Genomic DNA, 18,644 nt, shown 5'->3' on the forward strand with positions numbered 1-18,644 from the left:
GTAGTTATCTCTATTTGCAAAAAGTTGAATTAAATTAAAAAACGGATACAATTTTACATATCGTGTAAAAAGACCATAAAAATAATATGATTAAAAATGTTATTTTGCTTTTCAACATTACGTTTAAATGTTAACTCATGATTCAGCTTTTAAAAGGTGCATCAAATGTTACATTTAAAACTCCTCTTTAAAGTTGGTTTGCAAATTATTTAAAAATGTAATCTAAAAACAGCAAAAAACACTTTGTCTGAAAAATTAGAACTGAAAAAAGGTTTTCTATTGTAAAATATATAGTTTTTGTTTTAAATCCAATGCCAGCAACAGGTTGATAAAAAGTTGCCTAAGTGACAAGACATATTATTATATTTCTTTGTTGTTTTTCATGAAGTTGTGTTGTGTTGCTATTGTGTTGTACTGTCTTATGTCTGTTATGTTTTCTTGTGTCCACGGCTGCAAATCAAATTTTCCTTCTAGGGACAATAAAGATCTGAACTGAACTGGGCTGAATCAAACTGAACTGAACTGAACTGAGTTGGAATATCCCCTAACTGTTTGGTTTAATTCATAACGTGTAGCAATATGACAGGATAGAAAACGTGATTTTTAAGGGTAGAGTAGCCTGACAGTAAATGTGACTTAATAAGTTGAATGAATTAGGAGACATGATGCAGAATTTATAAAATTAAGTGTGAGACAGAAAACAAGTACAAATCATGAGTAAGGAACTGTACAGTATATTTGTTTTTCACGTGTGCAAAGAGGAAAAAAAAGGAAAAAATAACTGAACCAGGATCTGTCTGTTACAGTAAAATACAAAAACACAGAGAGGAGAGACTTTATGCGTAGAAAAATAAGTTAGAAAACCACAGAAAGACTGATGCTTTCTGTTTAAGCACACACAATAGGAATCAGTTTGTTTTCTCTTTTGTATCATGATATGTAAAAACCATTTCTTTGTCTGGTGAAAGTTTCTGACCTGCATGCACCTTCCTGCATCATCATGTGAGACTGAAACAAATGATGGAGCAGAAGCTGTGAAACTGAGTGACAGTGGCACACTGTGACCATAAATTGAACTCTGTAGACCTCAGGTGTTGATGATACTGATGATGATACGTTAGTGGTATGGATCCTAACTGAAGCTCCCCTGGGGTACAGGGATGTTCTCATGAAGGTATTTCATGCTGCCCTGCTCAGAGAAGTCAGCCACTGTGTGTCCTTCACCTCGTAGGACCCACTTAGTTGTAAGAAGACCCTCCAAACCCACAGGACCTCTGGCATGTATCCGAGCAGTGCTGATTCCAACCTCAGCTCCTGAAAGATACAGTAAATTAACGCCTGTGGCACGTTTTTAGGACAGTTGTAGTTCAATCATTTTAACAACAGCATGTTGATCTGTTTCTTGATCTACATCACACAAAATGAAGATACAGATGGCTCACTGCGGTCCAGTACACAGAAAATAAAAATATCTTAGCACCAAGAGTTCAAATTTAAAGATCCCAAGGATAAATCTGTAACACAACAACAACGACAAGATGACAGGTAAGTTTAAATAGATTTGTTGTGGTAAAAAGTCAGGACAAAAAAATAATGTCTGGATGTCATATGGCAAATGTTGAATTAAAGTTCGAAGGTAATAATTTAATGTTACAGGATAAAAGTTACACTAAAGGTCTCATGTTACGAGATTAAAACTGAAATAAGCCCAGGAATGAGAAGAGTTTAAGGGTAAAATTAAGTTATAATCTTACCTTTGCTCTATTTCATTTTAATCTTGTAACATTATTACATATCATTCAGACTTGAGTTGAGTAATTAAACAAATTTGCTGTTTTTACATTCCGACTTTCCTTTCAGTACTATGACTAGTGACACTACGACCTTCTTCTTGTAAAGAAAGACGTTCATCTTGAAGTGTATTGATTTATCTTGAAACACTTCAACTTTACACTTGTGACAGGACATCTTTTTTTTAATGTTACAACTAATGTCTGAGCATTACAAATTTAATCCCCTAACATTTAAAGTTTGATCTCTTAACATTACGACTTGATATTTAAATTTAGGATGAGCTAGTCTTAAAAAACTCTGAAATTTCAGGTTACTCTGAAGAAATGTAATAATCCCTGTAATAAAAAAGGGGCCATGTCTGATGGCGTACATACCCAGTCCAAAGCGGTATCCATCTGCAAAGCGAGAGCTGGAGTTCCAGAAGACGCATGCGCTGTCCACCTGCTGCAGAAACTGTTCAGCCGTCTCCTCGTTCTCGGTGATGATGACGTCTGTGTGAGAGCTGCCATACTTATGGATGTGGTCCACAGCATCCTGCATGCTGTCCACCACCTCGATGCAGCACTCCAGGTCTCCATACTCTGTCCTCAAAGACTTCACTTCAGACGGGCTAAAAGTCAGATAGGACGCAAAGCGAGGGCCAGCATGGATCTTTACCTGAGGGAGGAGAAACAGGAGGACTTTAAAGACAAACTCCCTCAAGAAGGACTCAAACATCTGTGTGAGTCTTCTCTTACGTGTTCTGTCCTCAGCATGTCGATGATCTGGTCAAAGATGGGAGTTCTCAGTAAATCTCTGTGAATGAGGAGCGTCTCCATGGCGTTGCAGGCCGCGGGGTAGTCACATTTGGAGTCTCTTACTGGGATAAAACACAACATATAAGTAAGTTTATAGAACACTTCTGGGTTTTCAAAATAAAAGTTCCAAAAATAAGCTCACATACCGACGTCAATGGCTTTGTCAATGCTGGCGTCCTGGTCAATGTAGACGTGGCAGACGCCCTCGCTGTGCCCCAGAACAGGAATGCCCTTCGCCGCTCTCTGGATGTCTCTGACCAGCTGAGACGAGCCACGAGGGATGATGAGGTCAATCATCTTATCCAGGCGGCACAGATCCTCCACCTCTTCTCTCGTGCTCACCTGTGAGACAAAGGTGTCTAGCATTTAATCAATGAATTAAAAATATCTCGTAGTTTTTCTGCAGAGTGATGTTGAGTTTTGTACCAGTTGGATGGCGTCTGTGACTCCATGGATGGACAGAGCTTCCTGAGTGAGCTGATGCAGGATTTTGTTGGTGTTTGCAGCTTCTTTTCCTCCTTTCAGCAGCAGAGCATTCCCACTCGCTATCGCCAGAGCAGACACCTAAGACACAACGGCATAAAAACATCAAAGTGAGTTTATTTGAAACTCCAGAGCAGCAGAAAATCGAGATTAATCCTGGATTTCTGACCTGAGGGAGACAATCAGGACGGGACTCAAAGATGACCAGCAGGACTCCGATGGGGACGGTGATCTGCTCCAGCTCCAGGTTATTTGCCACCCTGGTCCTTCTTAAAACCCTTCCCACGCTGTCCCTGGAGGAGGTGGCGAGCTGACGTAGGCCAATAGCGAGGCTGTTTAGCTTAGCGGTGGAGAGACTGAGTCGGTTTATCATGGGCTGGGACATACGCCCTGAGAGGAGGCAGATCAGACACATTAAACGCTGAAAATACAATCACCTCACAGGTACATGAACAGAAATCTTTGTGTTTTCAGTGAGCAGAAACAGCATACTGAGAACTGGAGGTGGCGAAAGCAGGTGGTTGTTGGTGAATTTCACCACAGCTCTCCCCTTCACTCCTTCAAAGCGTAGTTTTATTTTGAAGGGTAGAGTAGCCACTTGGACCTGGGCTGTGACTTGAAGTATGAACAGAGCGCTGTACTTTCAGAAAGTCTGCACACTTAAATCTCTAGGTGAGTGATGGTTCATTCAGGTTTACTTGAGTTCATTGCTGCAGGTTAGAGCTGTTCTGGAAAATTCAGCTTGCATAAAAACATAAGAGAGCTTCCTTTTTTCCCCACTGCAACACAGGAAGCAAAATCTCTTGCTAAATTTTGTTTAAGAGAGGAACAGTCATTCGTTTTAGTCCACTGTGTCACTGCAGGACAGAGATCTGTACAAATCTCACTGCTTGGACAATTCTGATGGCGTGATTATCTACTCATCATTTGTACCTGATGATGTTGCGAGCTCCATGTCTCTCCTGTTGGCGGTCAGGATCTCGTCTTTCTTCTCTGTAAGCAGCTCAGCGAGACAGCAGATGATCTCTCCTCTCTGAAAACACAAAACAAACAAAAAACTGTCACAAAAAAGTCAGATGCAAGAGTTATTACAGCTGCTGCTTCTGTAATCTGTGACTTTTTATTCAATACTCTTTTTCAATGGATCAATCTTTAAATCTGTGTCAAGCAGAAAACTCACCTGCTCAGGATGCAGAGAGGCCAGAGTCCTTCCTGCATGTCGAGCCATCTCTGTCTGCTGCTCCACAGTGGGACCTGATGGAACCAGAAATACATACATTTGATATAAAACACAGAATTATCAGGGAACATATATTCCAGGTGTTAGCAGCATGTACCTGCCGGTTTCACTTCAGAGAAGAACGTTCCCACTTTTTTCCCATCCACGATGTCTGTGATGACATGTCCGGTGACCTTAGGATGCGTTCCGTTAGCAATGACGACGGACGTCCCACCCTGCAGAGCCCACAGCGCTGCTTTCACCTGAAGCAGATCACGTCACGGCGTTTAATTCATCCTCAGACAGACTCGTTTGTTCAGAGAATTAAAAAGTCAGACCAACCTTCGCTTCCATTCCTCCGATGCCGACTCTGGACTTGGTGCCGTACGTGATCAGCTGCTGGTCTCCAGGATAGAAGATGTCGATGAGCTTAGCATCGTCTGTTCCTGGAGGGCTGTCGTACAAACCTGAAGGATTTAATCTGAATCAATACTAGAACCAGAGCTCTCATATTTGTCCTAAAACTCTCACTAGTACAGGCTGAGCTGCTGCAGGAAGTCTCATCTAACGCATCTAAGAGAGATGCGGGAATAGCACGTTAGTAAGAAAAACCTTCTACTCTCTGTGTCTCAAGATGGTAAAATTTTCCCAAAGTTGGTTTTTGTTTGGTAAACTGACCACAAAACGAGTTGTGACGGATTAAACATGCGTACATATTTCGGATTCATTACTTTAAAACTAATTTTTTTATACTTATTTAACTGAGTAATCGAATAAACTGTTCACCTTCCACATCAGACAGAGCGATGAGCAGATCTGCTTTCATTTCCACAGCGAGCCGTGCTGCCAAGCTGTCATTATCTTTGATGCTGATCACCTGAAACACAAAAAGAACTTTCAATGAGACCAAATATAAGAACAAAATCTTATTTTATTCTGGACAAGATGTTGTGGGGAGCTAACATGCAGCAAAACCCTTATCCAGAGACTAATGACAGGTCTGTGTAAAATAAAATGTGATTATGAATGTCTTATCTCTTTTTTGCTTCTTTTTCTTTTCTTTTTTATCTTTTTTCTTTTCTCTTCTTTTTCAACTTTCTATCATTTTTTCTTTTGTTTTTTATCAGCTTTTTAACGGAGCAACGCTCATAATTTCTTTGTGTCTAAGTCACATAAAGACAATAAAAGGCTTTTTGTTTCTGCTCCTATTGTATCTTTCATGTACAGATTTCACAGATCTGCACACGGTACCCACATTGACGCCCTGGAGGTCGCTGCTGGGAACAGGTGGAGGGACGACAGCGTCATTGGTGTTGATGATGGGGACAATGTTCATCCTCAGCAGCTCGTGCAGCGTGCTGTTCAGGTTACGACGCTTTTGCTCATCATGGAAGTCCAAGTTTGTGACCAGAATCTGCAGGAGGGAGCATGGGAAGTGTTATAGGAGCAGGAATCATTCTTGGAGTCTTACAGAGTTTCTCTGTGTTGGAAAAAAGGAGAATGTACCTGAGCCGTGCAGGTGCTGTACTGAGTGAACATCGCTTCATATAATGCCATTAGCCCGCTCTGTCCTGCAGCCGCACACGCCCTCGCCTCTAAAACCGGCATGGACTGAAGAGCAGAGATTTCACACAAAGAAACCAAATGTTTTTATTTTCCATCTGAAGCCTTTGTTTAGAGAGGGGACTCAGATTTACAGCTCACCATCTCTTTGAGCTGGTTCTGTCCGGAGTGCAGGGCCTGTCTGACGCTCTGAGACAGCAGGATCTCATGTCTCAGTCTCTGCTTCCCAAACGCCACAGCTCCGCTCGTCACAATCATCATCTCCCGGCCCTGATTCTGAAGCACTGCCACCTAACACACACATACAGAAAAGATGTATTTAAACCCATTTTTAATAACACCCTGTCTACATCAGTAACATGGCGTTACCTGTTCTACAATGGATGCCAGACGTCCCAGAGCCAGCCCGCCCTCATCTCCTCTTGTCACCACAGCACTCCCAAGCTTCACAACGATGCGTTTGGCCTGTTTTAACTCACTGCGGTGAGCAAAAGACTTCCCATGAGGCCGAGGGAAGACTGGGAATAGATAAACTAGTCAGCAGGATTCAAAGCATACTCAACATATCAGTATCAAAGACACTTTCATTGATACTTTTTTTAGAGATTAAAGAAAAGATTCAAGACAGAGGACCCCTAGTTTCTCCTTTGACATTCTCAGAGTCCCACAGCTGTGAAGCCTGAACTCTAAACATGTGTTCAGCATTAGTGACAAGATTCAGGAACCCGAGTTAGTTCCCTGATAGAAGACCTCAGGTAGCTGTCTGTACGGAGGTCCTGAGGGACAACTACACAAAAAGGTCAAGACTGAAAAAACTTTCACTCAATGATGTCAAAATTCCACCAAAGACATAAATATTTTTAGCTTAACCTTTTTGTCCCCAATTTACTTGTACATGAATATTTCGGATTTATTAAGGAACGTATGCAGATCAACTGTATGGAAACCATGAGTTATGAGTAAAGATGATGGGATACACACATTTAGCCTGGGAATACGCTCTGATGGAGACTGGACACACATTTGACAGCTGCTTTCTGGGGGGCAAGCGGGAACAGAGGGTGAGCCGGGTGAACATGGCACTGACACCTGCACACACCTGTGGAGACAAAACAAGTCAGGTAACTGTTGAGATGAGGAAGTGTGGGAGGCTAAATATCCTTAATTAGCATTTTGTTACTGTTTACTGTCAGAGTTAAAACTATTAATATCATCTCCGTGAATACTGGACGAGTCCCACATGAAGTCTTACATCATCCTTCATGAGTAAGTGAGCTTTGTTTGCTATCATGAGTGAACTTGACACACTGACCCACTAAAGATTTTATACATAAATACAAGTTATTTAGCTTTGCATTAAGCTTAAAACACAAATATTTTATTTTCGCAAACATAACACAGCAGATGTGAGTCCTCTTAACTCTGCAGGTTAATGTATAAAGCTAACAGACCAGGGCTAAACCCACAGCTGTCAAAACCTAAGGCTACCTGACGTTAGCTAGCATTAGCTCGTGTTAGCCAGGTTTTCCGCCTTTTACCGGTTATCATTCATAAAATCAACTCTCTGCTTGGAATAAATCTGTACCTGATAAAGTGAAATGACGAAAACCGGCACAGCTTCACTTCAAAGAGCACCGAAGACACACGGAGGGAGCTGTGTTCAGCTGCCACATCCACAGCCCACGTTGGGAGGGAAGTACTCCGCTATTCACGGAGGACGTTTACGTAAGAATCGGGAATACGTAGGTGTTGTGGATAGGTGTTTACGCATAGACATACGTAGACGTAGCACGGAGTAATCATGTGCTGCATTGAACTGTACCAACCGGACAGTCCCATAGGATTGCCTTTCACAGGTAAGACTGAAAACATGCTTTGCTTGTATTTTACATTAATAAATAATTATATTAACAGAATTTTCTGACTCTGAGGCCAATACAATTAAGTCTCGCGCATGTTGGAAAGCAATTAAAAATGTTAACTTAAGAAAATCAACTTGCCAAAACACTTCGGCTTATACACGATATTCACACGTTAGAATAATTCATTTTGCTTTCTGATGATCGAAATTAAAATCAATCACTTCAATCAAAAAAATCTTCAAAATGAGTCCGATATTGTCCATTGATTACGACTTTCTAAGCTTACTGGTGCTGGTAGAGCAGTCTGTTAAGACAAAACTAAAACCTCCGACGCTTTCTAACAGCACCACTACGTGGTACGTAAAAAATAAAAATAAAAATAATAATAAAAAAAAAAAAGCTAGGACCACGAACACATTTTAAAAAATATTTTCCAGATGTCATGTTCACAGTAGTTTCTTAAAGCTGACATTTAACTAAAAGGTTTCAAACGTTTTTCAATCGTCCAGTAACACCTTACAAAAAATGAACTTCTGAAATCATTCAAAAAATTTCACTGGCTAATATTTGTTTACAAAAATGAGAATATTTTACTAACACGTTGTGGAATTTTTCTTTTACCGTATATTTATATTTTTGTATTAATTTTGTGATTTTCTATATCTAAATGTCCTCAGATGTCACATACTATGTCAGTGTGTAAAAGTGTTTGCATTTCACTGCCTATCTTTATCAGCGTGTCATGAATAAACATTTGTAATGTTTCTCTTGTTCTAAAGATTTTTTTTAATCAAGGTTTTATAATGTACCTTTAATAAATTATTACATTTCCAAAATCATTTAATGATACTTGAAGCAGCTGTGACTAAAAATTTGCTTCTGAAATAACACTGTCACAAACTATTGTAAATTTACTAGGAAATGCTAACAGTAAAATCCTGTCATGTTTACATACACCACTGTTGAAAATTTCACTGTGAAATAATGGTAAAATCTTAGCAACCCTGCTGCTAGTATTTTGCTGTTATTTTGCAGAAAAGTAATTTTTGTTATGTTGGTGTTTTGTAACCACGACTGAGGAGAGAATACAGAAGGTATAAGACCGTGCTGCTTCAGTTTTTGGCGTGTTGGTTTGGCAGACTGCATCTGTTGTTTACAAATGTTCATTTTGTTTCTTTGAATCTTTTATGTTTCAGGTAGTCATCTTCATCATTTAATCCTCTGTATTGGAAATGTTCCACCCATGGCATGCTCTCTGAGAGTCAATGGCCTGAAACGCTGCAGGAAGATGTCAGCTCCTCTTTAGTAATCCGACTCTCAGGCTGTGAAAGATTAATGAGCTGGAGCCCAAAGAGCCCACGGAGCTCACTGAGCGGCTGCAGCAGGTGTGAGCAGGTGTGAGCGGAGCAATGGGGACTGTGGAAGAATCTTTAAAGTGTCCCGTGTGCCAGGATGTCTTCACAGAACCTGTGACACTGCCGTGTGGACACGACTTCTGTCTCACCTGCATTCAGGCAGTGTGGGAGACAGATGGGCTCTCTGAGGGGCCTCTCTTCTGTCCTGAGTGTCAGATCCTCCTCCCCTCTGACTTGACTCTGCAGGTGAACTCCAGCCTCCAGAGCAAAGTGAGGGACTTCACAGAAAAAACACAGAGAGCATCCTCACCCATCCTCTGTGATCACTGCATCGAGAGCCGGTCCGTGGCAGTCAGGACCTGTCTCACCTGCGACGCCTCCCTGTGTCAGGCCCACGCCCTGCAGCACCAGCAGAGGTTGGCTCTCAGGGAGCACACAGTGGTGGAGGTTACGGGGGATCCTCTGTCTCTGAAGTGCAGGGAGCACCGAGATGAGCTCAAACTCTTCTGCACAGAGGAGAGAGTCGCTGTGTGCTGTCTGTGCGTGCTGCTTGGCAAACACAAGAACCACAGAGCCCTGCAGCTGCACGAGGCCTGTGTAGACCTTAAGGTGAATATCAGTCATTTTACCATCAGATACCTTCTGATTCTCAGTCAGCGTTACACTTCTGCTGTGTTCCTGTGTTTAGAGCATGTTGGAGAGCAACCTGAGCCAGCTGCTGCAGAGGAGAGGTGAAGCAGAGCACACCATCAAAGACCTGGAGTCCCTCTACACAGACACAGTGGTACAGTTAGAAACAAATCTGATTAAAGCCACAAGCAGCGATAAGTGGGCCCTCACCTCACATGGGCTGAAACACTAAACATGTGTGTGCATTTGTGGTCCTAATCCAGCATTGCACAGGAAGCTATTAAGGTTTTCATTTAGAACAAAAAAATTGTCAAATTTGGCTGTTGCTTGTGGCCACGCCAATTGCGTTACAAAACAATCCTAAGACAACTTTTAATCGTCAGTATGTGTGGTATACACAAAATGAATTTGAATCTGATCTGAAAAAAACTGTGGGACTAATCAAATCTAATCTAATTTAATCTAATCTAATCTAATCTAATCTAATCTAATCTAATCTAATCTAATCTATTCTAGTCCGTTCTACGTACCCTAAAAATCTTTAAAATCTAACATTTAACACCAAATTCTGAACTTCCTGTTTGTGGTTCACTTTGGTTGCAAGAGACTTTTTTTGTGGGTGTTGGCATGACATTTAGGCAAAAAATGAATCAGGCCTGCAGCTCAAAGTAGCTGCATTTTTTCTCAGCTAGGGGATGCTGTGGTGCATGTATCGGCGGTATCTGCACAAAACCGCTGGAATCATGAGTTTTTCGCCATGACTCATCCCCTAAAGTAGGCTGCAGTACTGCTCTTGACCACTAAGTAAGGCCATGACATATTTATCATCTTTACTAATGTGGCCAACGATCAGCGAAGATAATTTTAAGGTTTTTAAAAAATCACCAGTAATTGCAAAATTCAACATTAATTTGTCAGCTATCTGTCAGGATTTCACCATGTTGCTAAGATAGTTTTTGACTGAACTCTTTCGGTGCATGTCTGGCACCTCATTTGGTTTGTTTTGGGCCTTTTGCATCAGTTTTCAATGGGTCCTAGTGGACCCTTGTCATTGGGCTCAGGCCCTAATGACCTCCTCTGACACCATCATCAAGCTCATTATGTTGGTTTTATCCCCCAGCAGTCTGCTGCAGATTTCAGAGAGAGAGTCTCAGACAAATACAGCCGGATCCGGGTAGTTCTGGAAGGGGACGAGCGCCTCATGTTGCAGATCATCGACGCAGAGGAGAAGCACATGATGGAGTGGCTGGAGGCTCAGCGGGGGGCGATGGAGGCTCAGATTAAAGAGATCGATGGACTCAGAGCCTCATGTAAATCCCTCCTGCAGGAAACTAATGATCTCAGATTCCTACAAGTAGGTTATTCAGTCCTAAAGTTATACCTGTGTTACATCCTCTTCATGTTTCAGTGTCTCTTCTGATGATGAGTGAAGTACTAAAATTATTAAATGAAGCTTCCTGTTAGCTGTGCACAACACAAGGTACAATTTTCATTTATTCTTAAATGTTTTAGCCAAAAACCCGTTTTTCGGCCTCTGTCTGACCTTGGTGTTTGAGGCCCTGTTCCTCCAACTTACCATGAACCATTTAGGAGATCCTTATGCGATGACCTCATCATTTTAGCAAGACCTTAAAGATCTTGTGAAGATCTCGAGATGATATAATGCTTTTTTAGAATCGTGCATTTATGTTTGTTCTGAGTCCATGATTTGTTTTGTCTTGCAGCAAATCACAGCACAGAATCTTTGGTGAGTATATCATCACTCTACATATTCTTAGTTCATAATTGATTTTTTTACTGTCTAATACTTTAATATTCATTGCAGTGACCCTCTGGATTTAGCACCTTTCCAGGAAGTAGATCAAGCCCTGTGCGACCCTGAGAAGATGAGAACAGTAGAGAAGCTGGTGGACGACCTCTCTGTGGCTCTGTCCCAGCACTTTCCTCGAATGTGGTCATGTAAGTAAAGATTCTGTCCAAAACAAACCCTTACTATCTCTGGTCCGTTTGCTGAATGTGGGTTTTTGTTTGCAGATCTAAGTTCTCCGACTCTGGACTGCAGCACAGCTCATCCCAAACTGGAAATATCTGGAGACAGGAAGCAGGTGTTCTGGAGGAGGCAGCCTGCAGGTGAAGCTCTTAGCTCTCAGCCTTATGAATCTCAGTACAGCGTCCTTGCTCAGGAGAGCTTCACCACAGGGAGGCATTACTGGGAGGTAATGGTCCAGGAGAAGCCGTATTGGCTGATTGGAGTGACCACAGGACCAGAGGACAGAAAGGATCTTCCAAACCAGGGCTCCTCCAGCTTGAACCTGAACAATACATCCTGGTGCATCTACCACGGGGACGGACAGTACCTGGCATGTCATGACACTCAGGAAAAGCCTCTGTCAGTGGGGAGGAGGGTCAGGAAGCTTGGTATATTAGCAAACCTCCAGAAGGGGGAGCTGTCGTTCTATGATGCCGATTCTCTGAGTCTGCTTCACTCCTTCTGTGTGCAGTGTGCAGAGCCCCTGTTCCCCTTGTTTAACCCCTGCATCGATGTGAAAGGGCTGAACAGGCAGCCGCTAACCTTGTTCTGTATCAAAGACCCCTGAGAACCCAAAAACAGCCTGCTCCAAGGGTTCACTACAAACACTTCAGAGTGAATGTTCTAGTTTTTGCATGTTGTAGAAAGTGTGTAGCTGCATAATACTCTGACCAGTCATCAAAAAAGTCACAAAGACCTGACTCTGCTCTATAATTTAGGCCCAAACACCCAAAGTCTGATCTGTGTTTTCATACCATGAAAGTGTTGTAATGTCTAATAAAATACACAATCTCTACTCAGTCTGTGTTTTGGTGCGAGATGTGTTTTGACTCTAAGTAGGACCAACAGATCAGATGTCAGCAGGACACAGAGAGCAACAGCAGGAAGAGCACAATCCAGTGTCACATCACCCTGGCTCCAAAGGTTAAAAGTAAAAAAATTATGAGATAGAAGATCAAAAATGAAAAATTTAAGTGAAAGTTGTGGGGAAAAAAACTTTGTGAGTCAAAACTGTGAGATAAAAACAAATAATAAAAAAGAGATAAAATGTCAAAATCATGAGGTTTAAGGTTTTAATTGAGAGCAAAGGTTAGAATTTAGGAGGGGGGAAATCTAAATTTTGAAGGGAAAAAAAGACAAATATTTAATAAATTGTTAAAATAATAAGAAATCCAGACAAATATGCCAAAACAGTTATTGGATCAAAAGTAAAAGATATATCATAAAATGTCAACAAGATTAGAGAATAGTGGTTATTTTTTGATTCAAAAGCAATATTTTTGAAGATGTATGTTGGACTGAGATCTCTTCTAGTCTTGACTTTATTTCACCATTTTACAAAATATCCTTCAATTTTGACACACTTTGTCATTATTCTGCCCTTTCACTGAAAATTTTACTCCTCCCCCCCCTTTTTTTAACTGCTATGTTTATTTCTGCTGTTGGTGTGTATGTGGTTTCTGCTGTTCCTGCACACAGCCTCCAGTGGACACTCCAGGAACTGCAGTTTTCAATACTTCAGCATAGGTCTCAATTCTGACTCTGTCATGTTCTCTCAAATTCAAAGCTCCAGTTCTCCACTAAGAAGTAATTCCAATTTTCCCCTTACAGGAGGAGGACAGTCACATCTTTTATTAATAAAGGTTTGAAAGGTGCACGATTGAAAAGAGAAGATATAACTGTGTGACGGTACAAACATGTTGAACTGAATTAAAACAGTTTAAACCCTCAGTAACACATTTATATAAAGGCGTTATGCAGGTGAAGGTTGAGTCTTCGACCTGATCCAGTCCAGGTAGTTAGAGACCCGTGTGTACACCCCGGGCTTGTTCTTCCTCCCACACTCGTCTCCCCAGCTCACCAGACCATAAACGACATGTGAGTTGTTTTCCTTACAGGTGAGAGGCCCTCCAGAGTCGCCCTGAAACACACACACAGAACAGATGACCACACTGACACACACCCTGCTTTGGGTAATCACACACCTAAGAGCAGGTGTCCTCCTCTTACCTGGCAGGAGTCCACCCCACCCTGCAGGTGACCAGCACAGAACATGGTGTTGTCCAGGACTTTGCCATAGATAGCTGGTTCAGAGCACTTCTCCTGGTTTATCAGCAGCACGTTGGCCTGCAGGAGGTGGTTGGACCCCAAGTCGGCTGCAAGTGGACACAAAATACATATATTCTAAAAAACTGAAAATCAAACAGATGGTGTATGGTGGTATGGTGTATGGTGGTATGGTGTAATAAAAAGCTGAACTCTGGATTTAAAAAGCACACTCTTACATATCTCTGTGGACCCCCATCCTGAAATGGTACACTCCATCCCATCGGGCAGCGGACCGGTAGGCAGACACGCTGTCTTCACAAACTGGGTCTCATTTGCACAGACACCGTTTGCTCCACTCAGCCTCAACAAGGCTTTGGGTAAAAAAACAGAGATAAAACACAGATTCAGACATTTTTTGCTGTCTTTAGAACGCTGATTTGATCTCTTAATAAAATACTTATTTCATAAAATAACATAGCATGTTTTATGTGAAATGAGCAGAATGAATCACCAATATCGTTGTAGACTGCTGATGGCGTCTCTCGATAATTCTCGTGAACGATGGCTTCCTCCACGCGCAAGATTTGTTCGTCTGGTTCCACCGTGTTCAGAGACAGACTTCCCATCAGCACCTGCATGTCCTTCCTCTGCTCTCTGCTCACATACGGATTAAAGTGTAAGTAAACGCAAATCACCTCTTCATACAGTTTCCAAAACCAGGGTGGGAGCAATGTACGACAGTGGGTGTGGTTCATGACACCAGTTTTTTGCCCCCAGTCCATCTTTTATCCCAGCACCTCTGATGTACTTCTTCAATATATATTGGTCATAAATGAGTTATTGTTTTTCTAAGAGTTCACAACTTTCTTCCTCCCTCATTACTTTCTCTTTCTGACTTGCTATTCTTAACTCAACTAATTGTTAACCTTTTGAACCCTTTTCTTACAAATCTGGAACTTTTTATCCAGACTTCTTTAAAAGCTTTTCTTCTATAAATTAAAAAAAAAAAAAAAAAAAAAAACATACATCAACTATATGCCATGTTATCTTATAGAACTTAGGCCCTCACTCAGTCATCTCCAGGTTTTTTTCTCACTTATTTGAAATTTTCCTCACTAAAGTTTTTTTTTTTTTTGCTCAAAGTATTTCTATTGACATATTCAGATCATACATGGGATTATACAGATGGAATTACATAGACACAATACAACCCTATTTCCCCCATTCACCCCTTCCCCCCTTTCTGCTCATCAGAGCCCCATCCCTACAACAGAATTACTGTACCGTTAGATAATTAAATAATGATCTTATAAAGAGTTACTCTTGTACTTACAAATATAAAATTAATTTTAGATAATAGTCAAAAAATAAATTAATTAAATAGATGAATAAAAGTAAAATAAATACAATAACAGTCAAGATACTAAAGTGTTATTTTTTGCTTACTAATTCAACATTTGTCTAAACTGATGTTTGCTTCTCACAAATTTGATACTTTTCCTCACTTTTCCATTAGTTTCTCATTATTTGCACCCTTTATCTCACAGTTTTTATTCTTTCACATGAATTTTCCACTTTTTCGACATTCTCATCCGACCTTTAAAGCCTTTTTTGTATTGGATGTGAATGGACTCACATGCAGTGTGCAGCTGTCAGCACCCAGCAGCTTTCAATGAGAACTCCTCCACAGATGTGTCTGAACAACTGGTTGGTGTTCCTCGGTCTCACTTGAAGAGAAACCTGCCAGGGAATCCCACCTGGAGACACTTTCAGACCCGAATAGATCTTGGTGATGGGCTTCTTGGGCTGAGGTTGACCACAGGTGGTGAACTGCGCTTGGGTAGTGTTGGGGAGGGAGGTGGATGTGGGGTCCAGAGTGGGCGGGGCCAGGCTGGGTTTCTGGGTGGCGACTGGTTTGGGCGTTGGTTTGGGCGTTGGTTTGGGTGTTGGTTTGGGCGTTGGTTTGGACGTTGGTTTGGGCGTTGGTTCAGGCGCTGGTTCAAGTTGTGGATCCTCAGGGTCAGCGGGGGGTGGAGGGGCCACATCAGTTGGTGTCACATCTGGAAACAAAAAAGAAAACAGAGGTTTGCTGTATTTAACTTCTCTCTGTTAGAGGGCTGGTAAAACTTGGAGGGAGATAAAGTTAATCTTGAGGTGTCTGCAGCTTTATCCCCCACCTGTGGGGTCAGGACACTCAGTGACATCACAGTAGTCCCACCGCAGGCGCCGTCCTTTCCTATAGAAGCACCATGGCATCTTATCACCGTCCGGGTTCCTGTGACAGAGGAAAGGACTGACTGACTAACGGACAGCGGTCACATTTTCTGTTATTGAGATAAACCCATTCTTTTTCTTCCTAACCTGCAGAAGTTGTGAGGGCCAAGTCCATCTTCATCCTCGAGGAAGTTTAAAGGGTATCCACTCCTCAGGATGAAGTGAGAGTTCCAGTGTAGGCATTCGTTGCCGTCATCGGTCTCACTCACATTCCCTCGATAAGACTCTCCATCGTCAATGAAACAGTCCTCAGGGCCTGAGAGGAAAAACAGTCAGTCAGGGTGAGGGCCTGACACCAAGACAGCAGGAGATAATGCACAGGCTGGATAATGTACATGATGAAACTGTGCAGTTTCATTGAACAGTCGATCAATGCATACTGCTCAGAAAATTATTTATGATGCTAAGTAGATAATGTATAATCACTCAATAGGATAATGTTGCATGCTAAATAATCTCAATAATGTATTGAATAATGTAACAACTATGTTATATGATGAAAAGTGCACAATGGATGATTTATATTATGTTGTAAATACTGTGAAAAGCATTACACATAATGCATATGGCACGCTGGGTAATGTTTATCACTGATGTAGGTCGCGTATTCACCAAAGTAGTTATTGACTTGTACAGTGCAAAATAAATATTTTATGGTGAATATTGAGATTGAAGAGACCTTCTTGGTCTCGTGTAATTATATGTTTTGTTGAAACATGCTGTGCTGGATAAAAGAAGGAAACTGAAACTGTCAGGGGTTGAATTTACCGACATGGCAGAGTTGTCCTCTGTACCCTGGAGGACACTGGCAGTCAAAGTCCTCTTCCTCTTTGACACACGTCCCTCCATTCCTACACGGGTTGGGATCACAGAGAGAATCTGTGGAGAGGAGCAGGGACCAGTTTTTGTCAGTATTCAGATAAGACCAAAAGGATTTTACACAAGTCTCAAAGCATCCTTACGGGTTGTGCAGCGTGGTGGCTGGAAAGGAAGTTTGCATTTGCACTCGAAAAACGGATGAGTCGAGGTCAGCACACACTCTCCACGCCCACACCTCCCTCTCTTACAAAACTTGGGACCTGAGACAATCACACAGAAGATTAGATTCACCACTCTCCAGATTATACTCTGTTCATTCTGTAAATCCTTCCTGCAGCTTCCAACCTTTCTCGCATCTCCTCCCTTTGAAAGGTCTCGGGCAGTCACACTTAAACTTCCTCTTCCCTTTCAGCTCACACTCTCCGTTATTCAGGCAAGGGTTGGGATCACACGCACCTGAGGAACAGATGTTTTTAAAAGTTAAAGCTGCTTTAGGAAAACATTTCACAACGTTAACGTTAGCATTAGCTACCTTCTGGCTCCTGGAGCTCATTAAGCCAGTCTGAGTTGCTCTGGTCCTCATCGTCTTCGTCGTCAGAGCCACCATCGAAGATCGCAAAGAAGAAGTCTGAAAAACAGTCCTCTTTGTTAGATTCTAAGTATTTTAAGAGTCAAGGCTTTGTTGACATCGTGAAAAACGGAAAAATAGCATCTCTGGTGAGCAGAATAAGAAACAGCACAAGGGTTTGAATTTGAATCAAAAGGAAAGGTCTGTATAAAACATGTATGTAAATAGTAAAAAGATTAGGGATGTTTGTAGCCTACTCTCCAGTTAGCTCAGAAGTTTCTTTCTCCTTCAGGGTATAGAGTTGTGTTTACCTCTGTAAACAGCTTCTTCTTGATGCTAATACAATTAATAGAAATATTAAACTCATACAACTCTACTTTAAAAACAGTGAAATATCCCTTTAAAATTTAGGGAACTTGTTGACCCCCGAAGCATGACTGTCTTCTTTTCTTGACAGTTTAAAACCTACATGTAAAAAAAAATCAGTTCACATTGTTCTGTATGAGTTAAACTGAAATGAAGTAGTACAAACCTTCGATGATGTCTTTAAATTTATTTATTCTTCTGCGCTGCCCGTGACGCCCGTGGTCGTGACCTCCGGGTCCATTATCATGATGCTCATGACGATGTCGGTGCTTCTTGTGCTTTTTAGGTTTTAACTGTAAAAAATTTGATGTCGGGTTATAAGAGTGAAAATTAAAGAGGGATAATGTGCAGTGATGTCTACATGATGCCGAAAATGTCTCCTTGAGCACCTCAAGCACTTAATTACCTGTGAAATCAAACTTTCCACCATTGCTATAAAGAAAAACAACAGTCCTGTGGAAACCCTTTTAACTGTTGGTGAAATACTTACTTCAGCTGGCATAAGAAGCACTGCCAAGACGAGGCAGAAGAAGAAGATCTTCAGCTTCATGATGGCAGGCGATCAGCAGACATCCAGGATGGTAAAAAGCGAGTGCGCCGTCTGGACGATCACGCACGCTTTTCTAAACATTTGTGTAAGGACAATGACCTTTGATTCAGCGAGGTCACCTGGCAGCCATCTCTGCTGCTGACTCGGGTTTATTGACTCCAAAATGAACGCTTTGGAGCGTATTTCTTACGGAACAAACTGCAAGATGAGGAGACTCACCCAGAACTTCAAAGGAAAAAAGAATAGACTTGGATCATCATCTTTGCAAACCTTTTAATAACAAAGG

At 41.6% G+C, this 18,644-nt stretch overlaps 3 protein-coding genes across 3 annotated transcripts; 1 reads left to right on the forward strand and 2 right to left on the reverse strand.

Moving 5' to 3' along the window:
• Positions 1–375: 375 nt before the first annotated feature.
• LOC141795520 (delta-1-pyrroline-5-carboxylate synthase-like) lies at positions 376–7,605 on the reverse strand. The gene is made up of 17 exons (XM_074676428.1): positions 7,442–7,605; positions 6,838–6,955; positions 6,226–6,374; positions 5,998–6,147; positions 5,800–5,904; positions 5,549–5,707; positions 5,080–5,170; positions 4,636–4,760; positions 4,412–4,556; positions 4,255–4,328; positions 4,008–4,107; positions 3,244–3,464; positions 3,018–3,155; positions 2,738–2,933; positions 2,532–2,653; positions 2,169–2,451; positions 376–1,314 (listed from the first exon to the last, which is right to left on the reverse strand). The coding sequence occupies exons 2-17, from the start codon at positions 6,932–6,934 to the stop codon at positions 1,133–1,135; spliced, it is 2,337 nt and encodes a 778-aa protein (XP_074532529.1). The 5' UTR covers positions 6,935–6,955; positions 7,442–7,605; the 3' UTR covers positions 376–1,132.
• Positions 6,990–12,456, forward strand: LOC141795521 (tripartite motif-containing protein 72). The gene is made up of 7 exons (XM_074676429.1): positions 6,990–7,122; positions 8,915–9,682; positions 9,762–9,857; positions 10,824–11,057; positions 11,428–11,450; positions 11,529–11,662; positions 11,738–12,456. Exons 2-7 carry the CDS (start codon positions 9,128–9,130, stop codon positions 12,298–12,300), a joined length of 1,605 nt encoding a protein of 534 aa, XP_074532530.1. The 5' UTR covers positions 6,990–7,122; positions 8,915–9,127; the 3' UTR covers positions 12,301–12,456.
• An 857-nt stretch (positions 12,457–13,313) lies between these two features.
• Positions 13,314–18,488, reverse strand: LOC141794731 (factor VII-activating protease-like). The gene is made up of 13 exons (XM_074675192.1): positions 18,478–18,488; positions 17,975–18,165; positions 17,407–17,502; positions 17,220–17,330; positions 17,018–17,134; positions 16,824–16,934; positions 16,143–16,311; positions 15,959–16,056; positions 15,418–15,841; positions 14,293–14,435; positions 14,018–14,152; positions 13,743–13,888; positions 13,314–13,653 (listed from the first exon to the last, which is right to left on the reverse strand). Exons 1-13 carry the CDS (start codon positions 18,486–18,488, stop codon positions 13,486–13,488), a joined length of 1,920 nt encoding a protein of 639 aa, XP_074531293.1. The 3' UTR covers positions 13,314–13,485.
• Positions 18,489–18,644: the final 156 nt, after the last annotated feature.

The sequence above is a fragment of the Halichoeres trimaculatus genome, unplaced genomic scaffold (assembly GCF_033239565.1).
Source record: "Halichoeres trimaculatus isolate MK-OKI-2021-1 unplaced genomic scaffold, fHalTri1.1 fHalTri1_scaffold_8, whole genome shotgun sequence".
Lineage (NCBI taxonomy): Eukaryota > Metazoa > Chordata > Actinopteri > Labriformes > Labridae > Halichoeres > Halichoeres trimaculatus.